We start from the raw sequence: 17,240 nt of genomic DNA, 5'->3' as shown, positions 1-17,240 counted from the left end.
AAAATAATCACACTGGGCATTAGGTTTTCAACATACGAGTTTTGGGAAGGGGCCACAGATGTTCAGATCATAGCAGATATAATTACCTCTGCCAGTTTCCTACCTGTACAAATGAAAAGAGAATGTCAAGATGGAGAGAACCTTGTCATCTGAAAAACTCACAGGCAGGAGCATGTGGCGACCTGCAGCATTTATAGTTGTAGACCATGGTATACATAAGTGTATTAAGGGGGAAGTGTTCCCACTCAAAGGGCCAGATTTTTTAAAGTTCTGTAGTCTCATTCATGCCCACAGTTCACATGGTGCCATTTAGCACATATTTATTGATGTCTCATTTACAATACACTTTAAGGAGGAAATTCATTCACAAGTTGCCACTTAGATGAGAAAGTCTAAATTTTGGCTTCTTATAACTATGAATTTCAAATCTGGGGAAAGCCCAGCCTTGTATTTTTATTCCTTTTCCTTTCATAATTACTTATCAGTAACCAAACCCAGTCTGTTGACTTTGCTCCTACTGAGAAAAAAACAGGAAGCTACAGAAACTCCCTAGGAGAAAAAGACCAGGCTGCGCCCTATGTCACCTCACACCTTCAGTCTGAGTCCTCCTCGGAGCAGCAGTCACAAACAGCTCTATCTCCCTGTGGTTTTGGCAGTAAGCACAGAGTACAAATGAAACCAGCTAGTGCAGCAAGGTGTGTGAGCCTGGCCTTTGAGCTCACGAGTCATCTTTTTGAAACTTGTGATTGTGTACTTTTGGGCATCCTTGGTGGAGAATAGTTTATGCTCCAGTCCAGCAGTGGACCACGGACTATTCTCTGTCTTACGTAGTAGTGGGAATGCCTTTGGTATGAAATAACTACTTTAATTTTGAACATATTGTGCAATGACTTAGCCTTTCCCACACATTACCAGTTCCTTTTGAAGCTGTCATGCTCAGTTTAGGTTCTCCGGTAGGAGCTATGAAAGAAAACAAAAATCTCACAAATTGTATTTCCTTCTTATCTGCTTCGTGCTGATGCAGCTGTGTCATATTTTGGTCTTTGTGTCCCTCTCTCTGCACCCCATTTTCCCTCTGCTTTCAGGTGAAGGTCTCCCACAGGTGTATTACTTTGGACCATGTGGGAAGTACAATGCCATGGTGCTGGAGCTTCTCGGCCCTAGCTTGGAGGACTTGTTTGACCTCTGTGACCGGACCTTTACTTTGAAGACTGTGTTAATGATAGCCATTCAGTTGGTAAGTTGGCGTTGCTCTTCTGGCTAGGGATAGACAGGGAGGGGCAGGTCTCCTAACTACATCCTTGTGTCTGTTGGCATTTACCAGCTCTAGTGACACCTTGTGAATGTACATTCACTGGCTTGGTGGCGTTGTAGACAGCTGGCTGGGGCAAAAAGGGTTAACCCCGAGAAGTCACACTGTATTTGCCATTTGCTCTATTTTAAGAATTTGCACCTTGGAGCAATACTCTGCCCTTAACTGAAGTGCAAGTGGTATATAGGGAGAAAGAGGATGATTCGGTGACAATTGCTCAAATGCAAGTAACTTCTTGGTTGTTTTATTTATAGGTTTTAAACACATGACTGTAAAGTTTTGTCATGTCCTCTCTCTTTGCTTACCATCGCATCCGAGAAGAGATGGAAGATATAACCCACTGCCCTAAAATCAGATTTCAGAGTTGACCAAGAACCTGCCTCTAGTTCTCACAGAGACCAACACAGCTAAAGCTGTGTCTCTCAGCACCTACCAAATCCCACACCAATACCAGTTTAAGGAACAGTTAAGACAGTTGCTTTGAGAAGTTTGTCAGCCCCTCCACCCAAGGATGTAGGTGCATCTCTGTGGGTCTGAAACGGTGATGGTCTCACCCACTTTAAAGACTTGGAAATGTTAGAAAACTGATCTTAACTTTAGAGTCAAAAGTTCAAATGCTCAAGCTCCTTTTCTATACTAAGCAGAAACGATTTAAAGGTAGAAATGAACTTAATGAAATTTGAAAAAATTTTTTATTTTGGGTTATGTATACTTTCTCATAAAAACTATACTCCTACCTCTGCCATTAGTTAGCTCTGTGATATTAGTCCAGTCAACTTCTCTGGGCCTCACTTTCCTTATTCCTGCAACAATGAGACCGAGTATAGGAAGTTGTGGGCAGGAGCTGAAGGAGGCAGTAGCTTCTGTCTTCAGGGGCCACCACCATATTCTTATTTCCTGCCTGGGAGTAATTCTTGCCTCTCAAAAGCTTTCCTTCTGCATTAACATAAAAACGTTAATTCTGTTCATCATTTGCAAGTTGTTATATGAAGTGAAACCGTATACTATCATTTTAGCTGAACCACACTATCCTTTTCTCTTTTATCTTCATATTTGTCGTGTATGTATTAGTATCAGAAAGTATGTTCTGATTTACAAGAATAAAGTGACTCTGAGTGGTGAAGAAATAAGTTTGATTTTAATTTAAGTAATTAAGTAATTATAACTTTGAGCTGATAAAAGAAAACATTTTGAAGTATTTTTATAATAAACTTCTTCAGAGTAGTATTTGTATCACTGTCATTCTTTCTTTTAGCTTTCCCGAATGGAGTATGTCCACTCAAAGAATCTCATCTACCGAGATGTCAAGCCAGAGAACTTCCTGATCGGTCGACAAGGCAATAAGAAAGAGCATGTTATACACATTATAGACTTTGGACTGGCCAAGGAATACATTGACCCTGAAACCAAAAAACATATACCTTATAGGGAACACAAAAGTTTAACTGGAACAGCAAGATACATGTCTATCAACACGCATCTTGGCAAAGGTGTGTTTATTTTCAGCTCCAAGAAAGAGGCAGGTTGTTAAAACACCTTTTTATTCCCAAAACACTTTTGTACCCACTGTGCATTACAACTTGTGATTCTTATTGCTTCACAGGGTAAGTGATGTTTATACTTGAGAAATTAAGATGGTAAGTCAGTGACTTTCTCAGTATCCTGTTGACAGCTAAGGATTTTTAATTCTGTTTCCTAATGCTTATTTTCTCAGCAGTTTGGATACTTTAATAACTGAATTAAGGTGATAGCATCTTGGTAAGTTTAGTGATGAGTTTGATAGCTACATACACATGGCCCCCTATATAACCTGAAGAGGCCATCAGGCTGATCTTCTTTGGAGAAGAGTACTTCATTAAAACATGGACCAGGCTTCTTTTCTTTGTGCATAGTTCCATGACTCATTTTTCCAGGAAAAGCCTGTGTCTTATTCAGCGAAAATACATTTGCTTTTCCATGAGTCTTGAGTTTTACTCATGATAGACAATTTGGACAAATATTGCTAAAAGCTCTAGTCAAGGCAGAAGGCCTTCCATGTTAGAGAGACTAGTCCAGAGAGAGTATTTGTGAGAGAAGTGTAAGGAACAGTGGGAAGGCTTTGTTGGTAGGACTCTGGGCCCTCAGCCGCTTCTCCAGGAAGGCTTCCCTTTTTGTCTGTTTTATATATTGGGCTTTCATGGAAGATTCTATTTGAAGACAAGGTATTAAGGTGATTGAAAAGATATGTTTGAAAATCACCACTCTAGAGAGTTGACATACAAACAGAATATTAGACTCCTAGACATAGCTCTTTATATAAGGTGTTTAAATATTAATGAATTATTTACATAATAAGTATTTTAAAGACTAATGTAAGCAGCAGCTACAAAGTTGCCTAATTGAGTACACTACTCAGAGATTGAGGTGAGGGTTCTAGTGAAGAATAAAAATGACATTACCAAGTGGTATGATACAACCTAAGTTGAAATGAATGCTGTCAGGATTTTTTTGATAACTACCTGGATATTCTCACTTAACTAAATATAATAGTTTAAAATTAGACTGGAAGGTTCTCTGCCACTTTTTATTGGTGACACTTTGGACAAATATCAAACTTGTCCAAAACTTGTCCCTGAAACTGACCTCTAAATATAGAGTAATATTTCACAAGGATGTGTTGCAGGTTGAGTGAGTGATAATGTAGGTAACACGGTTCTGTTGTAAAGTGCTCAGAGTTCCCTTCTTCCTTCCTTTTCACAAAGGGAGAGACTGTGGTACATAGTAAAGTCATGATTGTTTGGTTTAACTGACGTCTAGAAGTTGTTCCTGGGCTCAGCATTTGTGTTCTGATTTTATTATTCTTATCAGGAAAAGCAAGAACAGATAAGAAATGTGTATTCCGTGTTGTTTGTATAAGGTACAATGTAATAGTTAAGAAAAGGGGATGTAAATTCAGGCTCTTTAAAATAAACTTGTATGGGCCAATAACCTTCCCCTCTCACCATCAGTTATCTCATCTGCCTTGAAATGTTTATGTTAATAGTACCTTATAGCATAGGGTTCTTGAGATAATGCATATAAACTGTTCAGGATATTGCTTAATAATACTAAAGACTGTGTAATGGTAATTGCCATTTATTCAACAAAATATGTTTTAAGCATCTACTCTTATCAGATTGGGCTCCTCTGTCTCTCGGTGTAGCTATTTCTGCTGGAATTTTTGAGTTTAGCTCCACATGTGGACTTCCTGAGTTCCAGGGTTTTTTTCAGGTCAGATCGAGCCTGTCACATATTTGTCTGTAATGTCCCCATTATAGAGAATACATATAGGTGGTTGTCACATGCCCCTTTAGACTCTGGCCATGGGCTCAAACTCAGAGAGGTTTCTGTAGGAACTCTAATCCTATTGGTTTTCAAATGTGTAGCTTCTTTAAAAAAAAAAATTTGTAGCTTCTTTTATGTTGTAATAGAAAAAAGAAGTGTATCTTTTCAAATTGAACTGAAGAGAATTGCCTATTAATTTTGCGAGGGCACAAAACAAGGGAAGCACTAAACCTGACATTTACTGCATTAGATTAGTCATCTTCCCACTGATTAAACCTGCCCATTTTATATTCCTTAATATTTGAAGTTGGGGTGAGGACACTGGGTCATCTGGCTCCTTTCCTTCAACGAAGTATATTTGACCTAAAATCAAGCTTGCGATGCAGGTAAACCAAGCACATCTTTCTGACTGGTTGAAAGGAACCCTTTATCAGTTCAGTTCAGTCACTCAGTCACGTCCAGCTCTTTGCAACCCCATGGACTGCAGCACGCCAGGCCTCCCTGTCCATCGCCAACTCCCAGAGTTTACTCAAACTCATGTCCATTGAGTCGGTGATGCCATCCAACCATCTCATCCTCTGTCATCCCCTTCTTCTCCCGCCTTCAATCTTTCCCAGCATCAGGGTCTTTTCAAATGAGTCAGCTCTTCCCATCAGGGGACCAAAGTATTGGAGTTTCAGCTTCAGCATCAGTCCTTCCAATGAATATTCAGGGGTGATTCCTTTAGGATGGACTGGTTGGATCTCCTTGCAGTCCAAGGGACTCTCAAGAGTCTTCTCCAACACCACAGTTCAAAAGCATCAATTCTTCACCGCTCAGCTTTCTTCATAGTCCAACTCTCACATCCGTACATGAGTACTAGAAAAACCATAGCTTTGACTAGACAGACCTTTGTTGGCAAAGTAATGTCTTTGCTTTTTAATATGCAATCTAGGTTGGTCATAACTTTTCTTTCAAGGAGCAAGCGTCTTTTATTTATTTTTTATTTTTTTGCAAGCATCTTTTAATTTCATGGCCGCAGTCACCATCTGTAGTGATTTTGGAGCCCCCCCAAAAATTAAAGTCTCTCCCTGTTTCCACTGTTTCTCCATCTATTTGCTATGAAGTGATGGGACCAGATACCATGATCTTAGTTTTCTGAATATTGAGTTTTAAGCCAACTTTTTCACTCATCAAGAGGCTCTTTTTTTTTTTTTTTTTTCAGTTCTTCTTCGCTTTCTGCCATAAGGGTGGTGTCATCTTTATATCTGAGGTTATTGATATTTCTCCCGGCAATCTTGACTCCAGCTTGTGCTTCATCTAGCCTCACGTTTCGCATGATGTACTCAGCATGTAAGTTAAATAAGCAGGGTGACAGTATAAAACCTTGATGCATTCCTTTCCTGATTTGGAACCACTCTGTTGTTCCACGTCCAGTTCTGACTGTTGCTTCCTGACCTGCATGCAGATTTCTCAGGAGGCAGGGCAGTTGGTCTGATATTCCCATCTCTTTAAGAATTTTCCACAGTTTGTTGTGGTCCATACAGTCAAAGGCTTTGGCATAGTCAATAAAGCAGATGTTTTTCTAGAACTCTGGTGCTTTTTCAATGATCCAGCAGATGTTGGCAATTTGATCTCTGGTTCCTCTGCCTTTTCTAAATCGAGCTCGAACATCTGGAGGTTCATGGTTCACGTACTGTTGAAGCCTGGCTTGGAGAATTTTGAGCATTATTTTACTAGCGTGTGAGATGAGTGCAGTTGTGCAGTAGTTTGAGCATTCTTTGGCATTGCCTTTCTTAGGGATTGGAATGAAAACTGACCTTTTCCAGTCCTGTGGCCACTACTGAGTTTTCCATATTTACTGGCATATTGAGTGCAGCACTTTCACAGCATCATCTTTTAGGATTTGAAATAGCTCAACTGCAGTTCCATCACCTCCACTAACTTTGTTCGCAGTGATGTTTCCTAAGGCCCACTTGACTTTGCATTCCAGGATGTCTGGTTCTAGGTGGGTGATCACACCATCATAGTTATCTGGGTCATGAAGATCTTTTTTGTATAGTTCTTCTGTGTATTCTTGCCACCTCTTCTTAATATCTTCTGCTTCTGTTAGGTCCATACCATTTCTGTCCTATATTGTGCCCATCTTTGCATGAAATGTTCCCTTGGTATCTCTGATTTTCTTGAAGAGATCTCTAGTCTTTCCCATTCTGTTGTTTTCCTCTATTTCTCTGCACTGATCACTGAGGAAGGCTTTCTTATCTCTCCATGCTATTCTTTGGAACTCTGCATTCAAATGGATATAGCTTTCCTTTTCTCCTTTGCTCTTTGCTTCTCTTCTTCTCACAGCTATTTGTAAGGCCTCTTTGCTTTTCTGCATTTCTTTTTCTTGGGAATGGTCTTGCTCCCTGTCTCCTGTACAGTGTCATATGAACCTCCATCCATAGTTCTTCAGGCACTCTGTCTATCAGATCTAGTCCCTTAAATCTATTTCTCACATCCACTGTATAATTGTTAGGGGTTTGATTTAGGTCATACCTGAATGGTCTAGTGGTTTTCCCTACCTTCTTCAGTTTAAGTCTGAATTTGGCAATAAGGAGTTCATGGTCTGTGCCACAGTCAGCTCCCAGTCTTATTTTCACTGACTGTACAGAGCTTCTCCATCTTTGGCTGCAAAGAATATAAGCAGTCTGATTTTGGTATTGACTATTTGGTGATGCCCATGTGTAGAGTCTTCTCTTGTGTTGTTGGAAGAGGGTATTTGCTATGACCAGTGCATTCTCTTGGCAAAACTCTGTTAGCCTTTGGCCTGCTTCATTCTGTACTCCACGGCCAAATTTGCCTGTTTCTCCAGGTGTTTCTTGACTTCCAACTTTTGCATTCCAGTCTCCTATAATGAAAAGGACATTTTTGGGGGGTTTTAATTCTGCAAGGTCTTGTAGGTTCATAGAACTGTTTAACTTCAGCTTCTCCAGCATTACTGGTCGGGGCATAGACTTGACTTACTGTGATATTGAATGGTTTGCCTTGAAAACGAACAGAGATCATTCTGTCATTTTTGAGATGGCATCCAAGTACTGCATTTCAGACTCTTTCGTTGACTGTAATGGCTACTCCATTTCTTCTAAGGGATTCTTGCCCACAGTAGTAGATATAGTGGTCAATGTGAGGTAAATTCACCCAATCCAGTCATTTTAGTTCGCTGATTCCTAAAATGTCAATGTTCACTCTTGCCATCTCCTGTTTGACCACTTCCAATTTGCCTTGATTGATGGACCTAACATTGCAGGTTCCTATGCACCATTGCTCTTTACAACATTGGACTTTACTTCCATCACCAGTCACATCCACAACTGGGTGTTGCTTTTGCTTTGGCTCCGTCTCTTCATTCTTTCTGGAGTTATTTCTCCGCTAATCTCTGGTATCATACTGGGCACCTACTGACCTGGGGAGTTCATGTTTCAGTGTCCTGTCTTTTTGCCTTTTCATACTTTTCATGGGGTTCTCAAGGCAAGAATACTGAAGTGGTTTGCCATTCCCTTCTCCAGTGGACCACGTTTTGTCAGAACTCTCCACCATGACCCGTCTGTCTTGGGTGGCCCTTTATGATATGGATGAATATGATGTGGATGAAGCCTTTATGATGTGGATGAATTTGTGTCCTCCTGGTCTCACTGGTATTGAAACCTTACTTCTTTGAAAATAAAAATAACCTTCATGAAAAAACAAGGTCATTGGGAAATACTGAATTGAACAAATGTGGAGTGTTCAAAGAAATATGGAAATAAAGCCTGGCTCTGTTTTTCATTCTCATTTTTTTAAAGACGTTTATGATTTAAATTGGGGCTTCCCAGATGGCTCAGTCGGAGAAGGCAATGGCAACCCACTCCAGTACTCTTGCCTGGAAAATCCCATGGACGGAGGAGCCTGGTAGGGTGCAGTCAGTGGGGTCATGAAGAGTCAGACACGACTGAGCGACTTCACTTTCACTTTTCACTTTCATGCACTGGAGAAGGAAATGACAACCCACTCCAGTGTTTTTGCCTGGAGAATCCCAGGGATGGCGGAGCCTGGTGGGCTGCCATCTAAGGGGTCACACAGAGTCAGACACGACTGAAGTGACTTAGCAGCAGCAGCAGATGGCTCAGTCATAAAGAATCCACCTGCCAGTGCAGGAGCCATGGGTTCGATCCCTAGGTTGGGAAGATTCCCTGAAGGAGGAAATGGCAACCCACTGCGGTATTCTTGCCTGGGAAATCCCATGGACAGAGAAGCCTGGTGGGTTACAGTCCACGGGGTTGCAAAGAGTCAGATGCAACTAAGCACAAGCATGATGGTTTAATTTATCATAGATTATCTTTGAATTTTAGAGGTGGAAAATGACTGTTCATAGTATCTAAATCAATCAGTTTGTTTTCAGATGAGGAAACTGAGGCCCAAAAGGTGACTTGGCCATGCTTGATTTTGCATAGATTAATAAACTAATGGGAAGGAATAGGCCAAGACCTAGATAACCTGACTTAGGAACCATTATTTTTCTTACCATCCCATATCCCACAGCTTTTTTTCCCATGATTTTCAGTATTTGAAAAGTTATTTTATTACTCATTCTGGTGAGTTTAAATGTGTTTAGTTTATTTTAGGGGGGTTAATTTTTTTTTTTTTTAATCTCATTTTATAATGGGTTTTGCTCTGAAGAAAACTTGGGCTCATTTCTGGAGTCTGAACAATTACTCAAAGTGTGGGGAGTTTCGCCCTCTAGTGCTCAACCAGCTAAAATACAACCATTTGTCCCTGGTTTTTTTTTTTTTTTTATTAAGGGGGCCTCCTTACAGGAAGTAGATGTAAAAATAGAGGCGATGAGTAGGTTTGATACAGTGTGAGAACCTGCAGGGTGTGGTTTCTCTGTCTGCCCTGCTTTGTGGGAGGCCCCAGTTCACCCTGCTTGGTCTTTCTTTTTTTGTGTATCTGCAGGTTCTGTTAACAGAATCTGTTAACAAAATCTGTAGTCAAAAGCTTCTGGTGGCCTTGCTGTTTGACTTCATTCTTTTAAGGATTATTTCGATTGCTGTGTATCAACTCAATTTTATTTTATTTATATCTCTTGTCAGGGTGCTGCCCCTTCCCATTAAGTGACCTTATTTCCAAAAACTGCCTTCAAAGTACAGTCTAGAAAGTTGCCTCTTCTTTTTTCATCTACACTGTGGAGTACTATTCACTCTTTTCCATGCAAATTTCCTATGATAGAGGCGACAGTTAAAGTATTGTGCTTTTGTATTTTGAGTTACCGGAGAAGCTTTTCCTGCCTCCCTGATTCTGTTGGGTTTTACTTTGTACACAAAGAAGACAAAAGTCAAGGTAGCCCCTTATTTTTACATCTCTCATTTCTTTTGATAAAGCCCCGAACTTGATTCTGAAAAATAAACACATAAAATGTCTGAGATGAATTATAATTGGCAAATTAAAAGTGGAAGAATGTGCTACTTCTGTTGCCTGACAGCCAAAGAATGTATAGGATGTTTTCTGAGATGTAGTTACGGTTTGTTAATGAACTATTCTGCAGTTCTTTATCATCCTTATCATCCCAATTTAAAGAAAAGAAAGCAAAATCCAGCAACTTGTTTTACATTCTAAGCTCCCTGAATGCAAGGATACTGGTTTATGTGCCCATAAAGGGCTCCTTAGTAATACATTTTAGGTCTTTCTTACGGTGGCTGTGGTACAAATGGAATGGAGCTAAGGAATATGCCTTGATGATCGCTTAGATTAAACTTAATTTTAAGTGTCAAATGAATAAAAAGCACTAGACATGTATGCTGGGCTTCTCTGGTGGCTCAGATAGTAGAGAATCTGCCTGCAATGTGAGAGACCTGGGTTTGATCCTTGGATCGGAAAGATCCCCTGGAGAAGGGAAAATGGCGACCCACTTCAGTACTCTTGCCTGGGAAGTCCCATGGACAGAGGAACCTGGTGAGCTACAGTTCGTGGGATTGCAAAAAGTCAGACATGACTGAGCAACTCACACACACACACACGTATGTTAGGCATTCTGTAGCTTGTGTCTTTGTAGGCCTAGCCAGAATGGACTCTTTTAACAGCCTCAGCTGCTCCATCTGCTGCTCACTTTTCACAATGGTAACCAAAGAGCAGTTGTAGCCCATGCACTAGAAATAGCGTTTGTTATTTCTTACTTGCAGGAAGTATCTTACTTTCAGGAAGGTGACAGCATGGAGTGAGTAGTTACTCACTTCAGTGATTTGGACTGGGTTTTAGTTTAGACTTGCTCTTTTCACTTGGTATTTACTTGCCAGTAACAGATCTAAGCAAAGGAAGTACATGCTGTTTTTGGTTTTGATCTAAAATACCACCCCTGATTTAGATATACAGAGGATTAGTAAGCAGAGCCTTTCCAGAGAAGACGGGTTTTTGAAGGGATTACTTGGGTTTGCACCCCTTTCTGCTTTAATAACTGCAAACATAACGTGTGATCTGTCTTCCCTTTTAGAGCAGAGCCGGCGCGATGATTTGGAAGCCCTGGGCCATATGTTCATGTATTTCCTTCGAGGCAGCCTTCCCTGGCAAGGACTCAAGGTATCTTTGGAAGTGCTTAGTGGAGGGCTTTGCTGAAATACTTAGCTGATAATGAAAGGGGTGACTGACTTGATGCTATAAGAAGCACAGAGGGGACAATCAGCTCCAGAGATGTGAGACAGGAACTACGTTAGTCTGTAATGTTAATACTCACCTGGGCTTGGGAAGCTCTATTTTCCCCACATTTGTCTTCTTCCCCTTCCGAATCCTTCTTCCTTGTGTTAGTAATTTCTTCCCTCATCCCCTCCCAGCTTTGCCAGTGCTGCTTTTCTCTCTGTGTTGATATTCCTTCTTCACTACCACTGTGTAGCAGGAATAGTGTTCCCAGTGCATTGGGGAATTTATGGAACAGATTGATGACAGCAACTTCTACACATTTTACTGCAAGGCCAGCAGGGTTAGGTGTACCCGTAACGGGAACTGGGAAATACGTGTTTGTCCTTTATAGGCCAAGAACCCACCTGAACTAAATAAAACTCCAGGTTTAATATTGCTATTCAGGTGTTTTATTGAATAAATGCCTATGCATACAATAGCTATTCCTTGTGAAATGGGTAGTTTAAATACCCTTCCTTAGGTAGGTATCAATACAGTGCATTTGTGTCAGGGTTAGCTATTAATTATACTTACAACCATTGTAATGATTACCCTGTGCCTCTAGCTGCATGGACTAGGAAATGGTGAGCTTCTTACCCATTCTAAGACCCATTAGATAGCTAATGCAAGACTTGTTTGAGTTGTAATTTACTTCAACGTGTTAGTATGGAAAGAAACTTTTATCAGTAGCTTTGGGTACCATACAGTCCCTCCCTCCCTCCCAGAGGCCTGAAGGATTCATTTTGCTGTGCTTCCTTGGACATTTGTGCTGAAAAATGAGGCTTTTATCCCTTCCTTTTGGGAGGATTTTATTTCTTTCCCTTTAAATTCCTCTCCTAACATCGCTTCCATGGTCTTATCCTAGTTGCATACCTTCTCATTGATATTGACAGTTGTCAACTAGAGTTTCACATCCTACTTGCTCATCATACAGCCAAGCAATGCATTCTTGTATTATTAATTGCTTGAAATTTTCTCATGACCCATGAATCATTTTAGGGTAGTTGTAGATTTAAAATGTCACCAGCATAACTTCAAAATGTAATTGCTTAAAGCTGGGGTCAGCAAGCTAGGTAGACCCTCATGCAGATCCCTTGAGGCCACATTATTGTCCACGCTCCAGAAGCCCTCTGTCTGCAGTCTTAAGCAAGCCAGACTTGGTACTTTGAGCCACTGACATACAGCAGACCTGTCTGTTAGCCACGCCTGTATCATAGTTAAGTTTTCTATCTACTTGCCCCCATTTGGATTAGCAATATTTTTTTTTTTTAATTGAAGGTAATCGCTTTACAGAATTTTCTGGCTTTCTGTCATACATCAACAGGAATCAGCCATAGGTACACTCATATGGATTAGCAATGTTTATAATCTTATCCAGAGCTGATCAAAGAATGAGAAGGTTGAACCGCTTTTGGACCCAGTGGCCATGGGACATTACTAGGCTGTTACAGTTTTGAATTTATTTTCTCATCCTAGTCCCTCATGCCGTTACATTTGGTGGTGTTTATCCGAGACTACGAAATACATTTGCCAGTAAAGCTTTCCAGAACAGCAGATGTTCTGTGCATGTCTAAATGTATCATCTCTAGTACATTTCTTATTTGTCAGTATTAGAAAAAAATTGAGACAATCTAATAAACCCTGACAGTTTGAGTGAAACATTCATAATGTCCCCAGACATATTGGACCTCCCATGCTTAGCACCTCTTTCCAAGGAACTTTTTTTCTTTATTCTCTACAGGCTGATACCTTAAAAGAAAGATATCAAAAAATTGGTGACACCAAAAGGAATACTCCCATTGAAGCTCTCTGTGAAAACTTCCCAGGTAGGATGCCAACAGGACCCTCCAGCCAAGTGCTACTGGAGCTTTGAAGGAGGTGGAAACCATGTCTTACTTAGTATCTCTAGATAAGGGTCCTCTCCAAAAAATTTACATTTTCTCTTATTGTTATTTAAATCAAGATAGATTTTTTCACTTTGATTTGGTCCATAAAACAAAACAAAGCACATCAGTGGCAAGTATAGTCTGTGCAGGTACTCCTTGCCTGGTCCTGAGCTTCTCCCCATGGGAAGCATTCCGCTAACAAGCATGGCCTTTAACCTCTTTCCTAACAGAGGAGATGGCAACCTACCTGCGATATGTCAGGCGATTAGACTTCTTTGAAAAACCTGACTATGAGTATTTACGGACGCTCTTCACAGACCTCTTTGAAAGGAAAGGCTACACCTTTGACTACGCGTATGATTGGGTTGGGAGGCCTATTGTAAGTATCTTATTTCTCCCCCCTACCCTCAGACCAGCACTGTCTCACCCCTTGCCAGCCTTTCTGCCTATGTCTGTGGGAAAAAAGCATTCCTTTGTAGACTTTCCATTTACCAGCCTTTTCAGGGTGATGCCATAGATTGCTGTCATTAGAGCAGTAAAGGAGTTACTCCTGCTGTGTTTTTAAGATTATGACCACTGTGACCTAAGATACCAGAATTTAAGTCAGATTTTTAAAAATTATTTATTTTTGGCTATGCTGGGTCTTCTTGCTATGCACAGGCTTTCTCTAGTTGTGGAGAGCAGGAGCTACGCTCCATTGCGATGCACGGGCGTCCCATTGCAGTGACTTCTCTTGTTGTGGAGCATGAGCTTTAGGGCACACGGGCTCAAAGTTGTGGTGCAAGGGCTTAGTTGCCTCGCGGTGTGCGGGATCTTAGTTCCCAGACCAGGGATTGAGCCTGTGTCCCTTGCTTGACATGCAGATCCTTAAGCACCAAACAAGTCCCAAGTCAGTTTTTAAGAAGAAATTTAGTTTGAATGATCCAGGAGCTGGTACTTCATAAGCTATTAAGGTACCTGACTTCTGTTGGACTGGAGCCCAATGCCTGAGGAAATTTCTGAATTTGCTGTTATGGTCTACAGACCAAGACTTGAGGGAATGCTAACAGTCGTCACTGTGGGATGTTCTTATTCTTTTCAAAGACGTGCTCCTCTCCAATGAACTATTGAGGACCAAACTCTCCCTTTTGTAGATAAGCAAACTGAGAAGGCAAGATTTGAAACTGGCCTTGGTTGTAGTGATAATAGTAATAATAATGACTACTATTCTCTTAGAATTAGAATGATGCTGTCCTTTGCAGAGTATTAAGTTGGACCTATTTTCCCCAATTGACTTTTTGTTACATTTTTCCAGCCCACTCCGGTAGGGTCAGTTCATGTAGATTCTGGTGCATCTGCCATAACTCGAGAAAGCCACACACACAGGGATCGGCCATCACAACAGCCTCTACGAAATCAGGTATGTGTTGGACCTTTATTATTTCAGAAATCTCACTTCTTCATGACTAATATTAAAACCCAAATTCTTTAGCTTCTGTCTTAAGTGTATATACTAAAATGAAAGATAAAGGGCTTACTGTTACTCATAGTTGTGGTACAGCATTCCAGCGTCCCTCACGGTTGTGTAAGGCCACTGAGATGTGGCCAGATGTCTTACGTGAAGCATCCACACTAGAGAAGCAGGACCTGTCAGAACCTATTGGCTGAAGTGGACAGTTTTCCACAGTTCCAAAGATACTGGATGGATAGTCAGGTAACCCACCTTGGGTCTCATCTGTAGTCCAGTGTGGAGCTGTCACCCCAGTTAGTTTTTCCTTGGTGATTAAGAAGGGTGAGTAATTTGGACTTCCAGATGATGTAGGTGTGAACTGGACCTCTACCCTACCTCTGACCTTGTGTCCAGGTTAATTTTATAGCCTGCTAGAATCTGGGCCTGTAGTGAAGACACAGCTTTGCTTTAGATCATTCCAGAGAAGGCAATGTCATCAGTCCTTCAGTGTTCATGGTTTGGGAAATTAGTGGTTAAATGAGAGGTTTCTCTTAACCTAAAGACAGAGGAGGCAAACACACCAAAAAAAAAAAAAAATCAAATTTGACAGCATTAAAGAAAGGGATAACTGATTGAGAAGTAAATATGATAAATCCTTATGACATATGTATTGTTAAGAGAAAAATCAGTACCTCAATAAATAAGAAGCACTGAATAATAAACAGATACACGCACATAATCATCACTTATCAAATTAGCTTGTTTACTTTTATCCCTGACTTCAGTGTTTTATATTCACAGACATTTTTACAATAAAATGCAAAAATCACTTCTCTCACAGATGTACCTGTGAAAGTATGTAGGTTAAAAATAGTATGTAGAATCCAGGTGCCCCCTCCAAAACAAAACAAAAAAAGTACTATATTGAGGTATATACACACGCATACATACATACATACAGTGAAGTGCATACACAGATACAGATAGACTCACCACTAAGTACATACTTTTGGCAAAATGTGTGGCGTGTTGGGTAAGAAAAAACGTATAAAGGAAAGAATTCTACGTATTAGTGAATAAAGGAGAGAGTAGATTGGCAAAAAAGATGAGATTTAGCAAACTGTCCACTAGTTGGGTCTAGAGTTAGAGACTTTAATCAGAGTACTTGGCTAGTGATTCTCTTTTGACTAACTTGTGATCTGACAGCAAAGTACTGTTGACTTCTTCAGTTCTCCCCTGCTGCTGCTGCTGCTAAGTTACTTCAGTTGTGTCCTACTCTATTTGACCCCATAGACGGCAGCCCACCAGGCTCCGCCATCCCTGGGATTCTCCAGGCAAGAACAATGGAGTGGGTTGCCATTTCCTACTCCAAGGCTTGAAAGTGAAAAGTGAAAGTGAAGTCGCTCAGTTGTGTCTGACTCTTCGTGACCCCATGGACTGCAGCCTACCAGGCTCCGCCGTCCATGGGATTTTCCAGGCAAGAGTACTGGAGTGGGGTGCCATTGTCTTCTCCGAAGTTCTCCCCTACTACTCTTTAAAAAATATTGAACTTTCCTGGTGGTCCACTGGTTAAGACTCTGAGCTCCCAATGCAGTGGGCACAGGTTCAGTCCCTGGTCCAGGAACTAGGATCCCACATGTTGCCCAGTATAGCCAAAAAAGCCTTTCTTTTTTTTTTTTATTTTTAACAATAATGATAAAAATTAAAAGTGTGTAGAGTGCACAGTTCAACTGACATTCTTACACATTGCTCTTGACTTTGCAAATTGTTACAAATTCCCTAGAAAGTAATTGATAAAGTTATAAACCTCTCTGAAAGAATAATTTTACTTCTTAGAATCAATTATAATAAAACAGTTCAAGATAAACTGCCACAATGCCATTTCTAGCAGAGTTTTAGAAATGATCCACATATCCAATTATAAGAGAATGGTTACAGATCTGCTCAAATCTTTTATCAAATAAACTGGGTTGTAACAAAATGAATTGTAATGCATTTATTCAGTGGAATATTGTCTAGCCACTTAAAAAAATATTTAGGAAAACTTACAGCAACCTGAAAAGGTTTTATGGTTGTATAGTAAAGAAATCACAGTATAAAATTAGAAATACTTCATGATTCCCTTCAGGGGAAAAGAAAATGAGGAAGTCAGTTGGAGGCTGCTGCTGCTGCTAAGTCACTTCAGTCGTGTCCAACTCTGTGTGACCCCATAGACAGCAGCCCACCAGGCTCCTCTGTCCCTGGGATTCTCCAGGCAAGAACACTGCAGTGGGTTGCCATTTCCTTCTCCAGTGCATGCATGCTAAGTCTGTTCAGTCGTGTCTGACTCTGTGCGACCCTGTGGACAGCAGCCCACCAGGCTCCTCTGTCCACAGGATTCTCTAGGCCAGAATACTGGAGTGGGTTGCCATTTCCTTCTCCACAGTTGGAGGAGATAATACCAAAATATTAAGAGGCATATGGTTGGAAGTCAGTGGGTAATGTTTTTCCAAACTATGCTATAATGAAGTTATGTTACCTTATAATGAAAAATACATTTAAATAGTAAAGGTATGAAAGAAATTAAAAAATGTTAAATAGTCAGGGAAAGCATAACATATCTGTCTGCTTGTGTTTTTAGAATATTTGAAAACTAATATATGTG

At 40.6% G+C, this 17,240-nt stretch overlaps 1 protein-coding gene across 5 annotated transcripts in view; it reads left to right on the top strand.

The window, feature by feature from the left end:
• The window catches only part of CSNK1G1 (casein kinase 1 gamma 1), a 154,272-nt gene that overhangs the window by 105,877 nt on the left and 31,155 nt on the right, over positions 1 to 17,240 (top strand). For all 5 annotated transcript variants that reach the window (XR_006343843.1, XM_043918914.1, XM_043918915.1 and 2 more), the window contains 6 exons: positions 1,086 to 1,237; positions 2,568 to 2,802; positions 11,100 to 11,185; positions 13,023 to 13,107; positions 13,398 to 13,546; positions 14,462 to 14,566. Coding sequence is in view for 4 of the 5 variants with exons in the window: in XM_043918914.1 (XP_043774849.1) it covers positions 1,086 to 1,237; positions 2,568 to 2,802; positions 11,100 to 11,185; positions 13,023 to 13,107; positions 13,398 to 13,546; positions 14,462 to 14,566 (812 nt within the window). In the remaining variant the exon portion in view is untranslated. The remainder of the gene's footprint in view (positions 1 to 1,085; positions 1,238 to 2,567; positions 2,803 to 11,099; positions 11,186 to 13,022; positions 13,108 to 13,397; positions 13,547 to 14,461; positions 14,567 to 17,240) is intronic.

The sequence above is a fragment of the Cervus elaphus genome, chromosome 12 (assembly GCF_910594005.1).
Source record: "Cervus elaphus chromosome 12, mCerEla1.1, whole genome shotgun sequence".
In the NCBI taxonomy this organism is placed as follows: domain Eukaryota; kingdom Metazoa; phylum Chordata; class Mammalia; order Artiodactyla; family Cervidae; genus Cervus; species Cervus elaphus.
Note: the sequence above shows the minus strand (reverse complement) of the source record. Positions and strands in the feature narration are given on the sequence as shown.